The sequence below is a fragment of the Erigeron canadensis genome, chromosome 8 (assembly GCF_010389155.1).
Source record: "Erigeron canadensis isolate Cc75 chromosome 8, C_canadensis_v1, whole genome shotgun sequence".
Classification (NCBI taxonomy): Eukaryota; Viridiplantae; Streptophyta; class Magnoliopsida; order Asterales; family Asteraceae; genus Erigeron; species Erigeron canadensis.
The window spans coordinates 14950512-14956511 of NC_057768.1; the positions used below are offsets into that span (position 1 = coordinate 14950512).

The 6000-nt window shown below is 38.2% G+C and overlaps 1 protein-coding gene across 1 annotated transcript; it reads right to left on the reverse strand.

The window, feature by feature from the left end:
• Positions 1-3667: 3667 nt before the first annotated feature.
• Positions 3668-5459, reverse strand: LOC122610301. The gene is made up of 5 exons (XM_043783296.1): positions 5046-5459; positions 4686-4934; positions 4313-4550; positions 3983-4219; positions 3668-3828 (listed from the first exon to the last, which is right to left on the reverse strand). Exons 1-5 carry the CDS (start codon positions 5457-5459, stop codon positions 3668-3670), a joined length of 1299 nt encoding a protein of 432 aa, XP_043639231.1.
• Between the last annotated feature and the right edge of the window lie 541 nt (positions 5460-6000).

Consider the following 6000-nt stretch of genomic DNA (forward strand, 5'->3'; position numbering starts at 1 on the left):
TCCTATCTATCTGGAGTCCAAGAAAAAATGTTAATTCACCCATTAAACTCATTTCAAATTTTGAAGACATGATTTTTGAAAATTTCTTGCACAGAGATTCATCAGTAGAACCAAAAATAATATCATCAACATAAACTTCTACCAACAGAAGATTACCTCTTTCACGAAGAATAAATAAGGTATTGTCAATTGCACCTCTTTTGAAACCGTTTTCCTATATGTGTTTGGTTAGAGTATCATACCAGGCTCGAGGGGCTTATCTGAGGCCATATAGTGCCTTGTCCAAACGATATACCCAATGTGGATGCTTTTCATCAATGAAGCCTGGAGGTTGCTTGACATAAACTTCTTCTTCTAATTCTCTATTCAAAAATGCACTTTTTTACGTCCATCTGGTAGACCTTGAACTTATGATGAGTAGCAAAGGCTAAAAACATTCGGATGGCTTCTAACCTTGCTACTGGTGCAAATGATTCTTCAAAGTCAAGATCTGTCTGGACGTACCCTTGTGCCACCAATCTGGCCTTATTTATGATCACATGACTATCTTCATCAACCTTATTCCTGAAGACCCATCTGGTTCCTATTGCTTCTTTCTTGCCAATTGGAGGAGGAACCAGATTCCAAACTTTATTTCGTTCGAACTGGTGAAGCTCTTCTTGCATAGCTATCACCCAGCTTGGGTCATTCATTGCCTCGTCAATCTTATTCGGTTTAATCAGTGATAAGAAGCTGACATATAAACATTGTTCACTGGAGGCACTTTTGGTCTGAACCCCTCTACTGGAGTCACCGATAATCTGGTTGATTGGGTGAGCTTTTGTCCACTTAGAGTATTGACCAGGATTGTTTCTTACAACAATATCAGTGCAAGAGTTTAATTGATTTTCTGGAGTAGGATCTTGCCAGACAACTTCAGCATCTTCATCAGAATCTGTAAGATCACGATTTGCATCATGAAATTCTTCATTTAAAGGCATTTCTTGGATTACTGGCTCAAAATCAATTTAATCTGATACTAGAGGAGTAGTACGAACATCTGATCCAATAACAAGTTCAGAGGGTGGTTTGAAACTTATTGAAGGATAGAATGAAGTATTACTGGAAGGTTTTTCAAGTTGCACTGGTTCCAAGTCAGGATGACTGGAAACATCTTCAGATGAATCTTTATTGTAGTTGATAGGATTAGATTCACCAAAGATAATTGGACTTTCTGGGGGATAATTAAGTGTTGGCTTTTTATTGATTGCTTCATTTGACTCATCAAATGTGACATGAATTGACTCCTGGAGGTAACAATAGTATCATCACCACCTTCATACTGGTTCACTAGTTCATCCCACATGCTTTTGGCACTGGGATAAGGCACTAGTGTGGGAATAAGAGCTTCAGGAACGACCCCGAGGATCATGACTTTTAAGGTAGTGTCAATATTACCCAGTCTCCTTTCCTCTTCAGACCAGTGTTCCTCTCTCTTTTTCCTCCCAGATCTTGCTCCAGTTGGATCAAGAAGTGGATTGAGAGGACTTCTAGGAATATAGGGTCCTTCATTTAAATTTTTAAGCATATTCCTCTCAATACCAGTAACATGTAATAACATCCTAGCTTTCCACGTGCCAAATTCATCACCAATCCCACTGAATTTGGGAACAGCAGTGTTTGAGTAGTGCACATGTACGTGTGGAGAAACAGGAACAGGAGGTGGTGGTGGTGGATTATTGTTAGCATGGTCATTGGTTTGTTCAAATTCATTTATGGGTGGAGGTCCAGTGTTTAAAGGGTTTCCTTGTGTATTCTCTGGGTTGGCCATCGAGAGAATGCAGATCTAGGCAAGTATGTTAGCCTTCTACTCTGATACCAATTGTAAAGTCCCTCACTCGATGGTTTAACCCACAAGTGTAGAATAACAAGTCAAGTAATCACTAGATAGGACTAGTATGAAACTTCAAGTAAGCACTAGATTGGACTAGTATTACGATAAATATAAATGCAAGAATATATATAAAGTAATACGTACTTAAGCAATATAAAGATAAGCAAGTAAGTAAGTGGTGAGACACAATATAATTTTCAAGTGTATTCTATTTATTGATGTTAAATAAAATACAAGGTTGTTGCGGAACAAGATATTACAAAGTAAGTATCTAAACAACCTATGAATTACAAGTGATCTAATCTTTGCTAAATAAACTCTTTGATCGAAATACTTAAAGTTGTGAAGTATGACTGTTTAGATCGAGAGTATTTGAGCAAAGGCACCAAATTGCAAAAGTATGTAATTTGGACGAGGAAGTAACTTGATATTTATAGGCAAAAAGAATTAATATAATATTCTTTTTGCCGTACAAATATGGTTACATGCATTTAAGGAAATTACTTTAAATCCTTAAAAGCATTGATAAAGTACAAGAATAAAGTCACATGATAGTGACTAGTCTTCTAATTAACCAACCACCTTTACATGCGTGTAAGGCTTTTAACAAAAGACAAATGGATTGTCCGGTTAAAGGCATGTAAGGTCTAGAACACTGACAAGGACTCCAGTCAGGAGATCTGGTAAGTCTTCCAGTGAGCTCCGCTATTTGTCAGACTTCTTTCTTCAGACTTCAGTCTTCGACTTCAGTGAGAATGTTCTTCAGTGGAAAGATCTTGACTGGAGTGAAGTCCAGTGAACAAATCTGGTGGAATCCAGATTTCTATACAAGTAAGTTGTTTACTGGTCTTCACATAATTTCTGGACAAATCTTCAGAGGCCTCCAATAGTCACGTCTGGAGCGAGTCCAGTAAATCTGGACCTAACACACGCAACAAACGACAACGGAAGACTATTTTTTGTATTTTCTGAACTTTAGGAACAAAACAAACTGAGAGTCCCTCGTTTGCACAGATTATACTAAGTTACAACTAATGTAATCTTAAACAAATAAATAAGAACAAGTAAAGTAAACACGTTTAATCATATGTATATTAATTAAACGGTGAATACATGGTGGTTTTACAATAAAGAAGAAAGAAAATATTGTTAAGTTTTTAACACACAAAAACTTAACAAATGTAAGAACAGAGAAAAACACACTAAGTGTTGTAGCACAAACTGACAGTTTTGCGGCTAGGGTATGTGCTCCTTTATGTAGGCAAAGGAAAGAGTCACATGACAACCAATAGATGTTGCACATCGAGGTTGTCAACCATCTATTGGAGGATAAGACTGTTGTGCAGGGTGCTCTCTTTCTGTTTTGTCCTCTTTCCCAAACAGGTATGAAAGAGAAACGCACAGGTACCACTTTGGTACAAAGTCACATGTCTTCTTTCTGCTTGATCAACACATTTCCTTGGGACCAGTCTTCTTATCTTCAAACTCCCGCCTATATTTGACTTACAAACATTTGGAAGTGAGTCATTGAACTTATCCTTGATTTGAAGATAAAGGGGTCGCTGAGGGCTCGCTGAGCAGTCTTGTCGCTGATGCTCTCAGCGAGCACTTGCCTCAACTAGTTCGTCAGCGAATCCATGACTCAATAATCTCCCCTATTCGCTGAGGAGACTTAGCTGAGAGTGAGTCGTATGCACTTGGAGAATTTTTACAAGATAGATAGATATGAATGCTGATTTTATATATATGACAAACATTGTTACAAAATATCAACATTACAATCAAATAGGCTAATTACTCCCGCATGCACTCTTCTTTAGCCTTGATCAACTCTGCATCATTTTGTCTTTCAGGCTTCAGCAGTTCTCGATCAATCAACTTCACAAACTCTTGATTGTTGGAGGACCGAATGCAATACTTCCTAATCTTTATAAGGAATGTTGAGGAGGCAATGCCTATTTCATTGGTTCAAAAGAAGAGTTCATGACCATGAACATTGCAGAAGCATAGTCCTCCCAGCTTCTCATCATATGCCCCATCAACAAAGAGAGTTCTTGATGGCATTTTAAGGTTAAGAAGTAGCTCTTCTTCAATATTGGACTTTGGGACAGCCCTGAGAATAGAGGGGAGCTAGCTGAGAGACTGCATGTCCAACAACTATCCTTTTGATGCCACTTCTTGGTTGCTGAGGAGGAGGAGGATAAGGATGCCTGGCAGAGCTGAGTAGAGAGTCTTTTATCCTGTACTTTCGTTCTTTACTTCTGATATCTTTAATCTGCTCTCCAGCCGTTTTGAGTAAAGGATCATACTGAGGTGTCTTCTTGTCTTTGATCAGCTTAAAGATCTCTATCCATTCAGTTGGCCCAAGTGTAGTAGGTTTGACATTTTTAAAATTGTACAGCTTGGGCACACATTTTCTTTGCAGGCTTCAGTTCATACCTTGCTGAGTGATAGTAGGAGTGACCTTAATAATTTCTTCCTTTCTTTGTCTTATCTCCCTTGAGTCAAGATAGGCATCCTGACTCTCTTCCAAGGTCTTTGATTTCTTAGTAAAGAACAAATCTTCATCCTTTTTAAGAGCTTCCAAACCCAACCTTCTCGTTTCTTCATCAGCGCCTTTTAATTCCTCATTAACAATCTGCTCACCGATGAACTTGGCTGAAAGCTCCTCTTCTTTCTTTTTACTTAGTATTTCATGTCAACGAACGACTTATTCTGGCAAAAGATCAATAGAGGCAGTTGTTGATTTTGGAAAGGCTCCAAACATCAATTTTTCTTGCTGACAAGGCTTGGGTGGCTTGCTTTGAGTAACCACAGCTGCTTTACCTTTATCAGCAAATCTTTTTTCAAGAGCAGCGTGGAACTCTGGAGTTCGCTTAAATGTAGACACATTTCTTGGCCTCACTGGCACAACTTCAGCGGGCTTGGGGACAATTCTAGCAAGACCAGCTGGCACATCCTCAGCTGTCTTCTCAGCAACTTCCTTATCAGCTCGCTCCCCCTCAACATTAGCTGCCACTTCTTCAACCTTATCAGCTTGACTTTCTTTAGTTTGCTCCCCCTCAACATTAACTTCAACATTTTGGGGAGCACCATTTTCAGTATGAACATCAGCTGTCGGTTAAACGACTCTCTCAGCTGGTTCATTTTCTTGAGTTGTATTTGTTGGAACCTCCTCTGTAATTTTATCCCCCTTGGAAGTAGCTGAGACATCAGCGACTTCCACCTTAGATTTGAGGAGGCCTAACATTTCATTCATCATTACTTTGAGCTCACCAACTTCTTTTTCAAGTTTCTGAGTTCTATCATCAGAAGTGGCAGCAGCAGCAGAAGAAGATTGTGGTTTAAGAGAAGAGATTTCTTTGGTGAGTGTGGTGAGAAAGTCATCTTGATGTTTTGAAAAGGTGGAGACGGTATGATTTAGTTGATTTAGATGGGCAGTGAAGAGAATGTTTGATTGAGAGAGTTGTTGTAAAGATGAGACAAGACCAGGCACTTCAGTGGCCAAGTTGGATGTTGAAAATTCATTCTTTAACTTTTCAAGGGATGCTGAAATAGAAGTGTTTGAGATACTAACCCTTTTCATGCTCAAATAGAAGTGTTTGGGCCAAGTGGGCCTACTGATTTGTGTTCCTTATGGGTTCATTATTTGGGCCGGGTTAGCCCATTATGGTTCTTAGTTCATTACATAGCCCATTATGCCATTTATAAGATTACTTACAAATTTTCTGTTTTATATTAAGAATTGTTAGCTACTATTTTGGGGTCAAGACAAATTATTTGAACCTTCATGATTTTTACACAGTGACTTATATGTATCTAGTATTTTTGTGAATTTTTGGTGAATTTTTAGATGATGTTTGGTGTCCTTAAAAATTATCCAAACACAAACTGTCCCGAATGGGCACTGCTTGCGACATCAGAAGTTTTATAAAAGTTCTTGATGTTCTAATTGTTAGAAAAATCCCATGATTTTATTTTAACTTCAAGGCACATTGAAATTACTTTCCACCTAGTATGACCTCCTGGAACCTTATGAATTAGGAGATAAAAATTGTTAAAGTTTATAAAATATTCAGATAAAATAACAGTTTGACCAGTTTCAGTAGAAAAATCATATCTTTCTT

Coding starts and splice junctions, on each gene's coding strand:
- LOC122610301 (XM_043783296.1), bottom strand. CDS start 5,459: ATGAAAAGGGTTAGTATCTCAAACACTTCTATTTCAGCATCCCTTGAA. Junction 4,551..4,685: donor ATAAAGGTAAAGCAGCTGTG/GTTACTCAAAGC, acceptor CTAAGTAAAAAG/AAAGAAGAGGAGCTTTCAGC. Junction 3,829..3,982: donor TCCCCTCTATTCTCAGGGCT/GTCCCAAAGTCC, acceptor CCAATGAAATAG/GCATTGCCTCCTCAACATTC.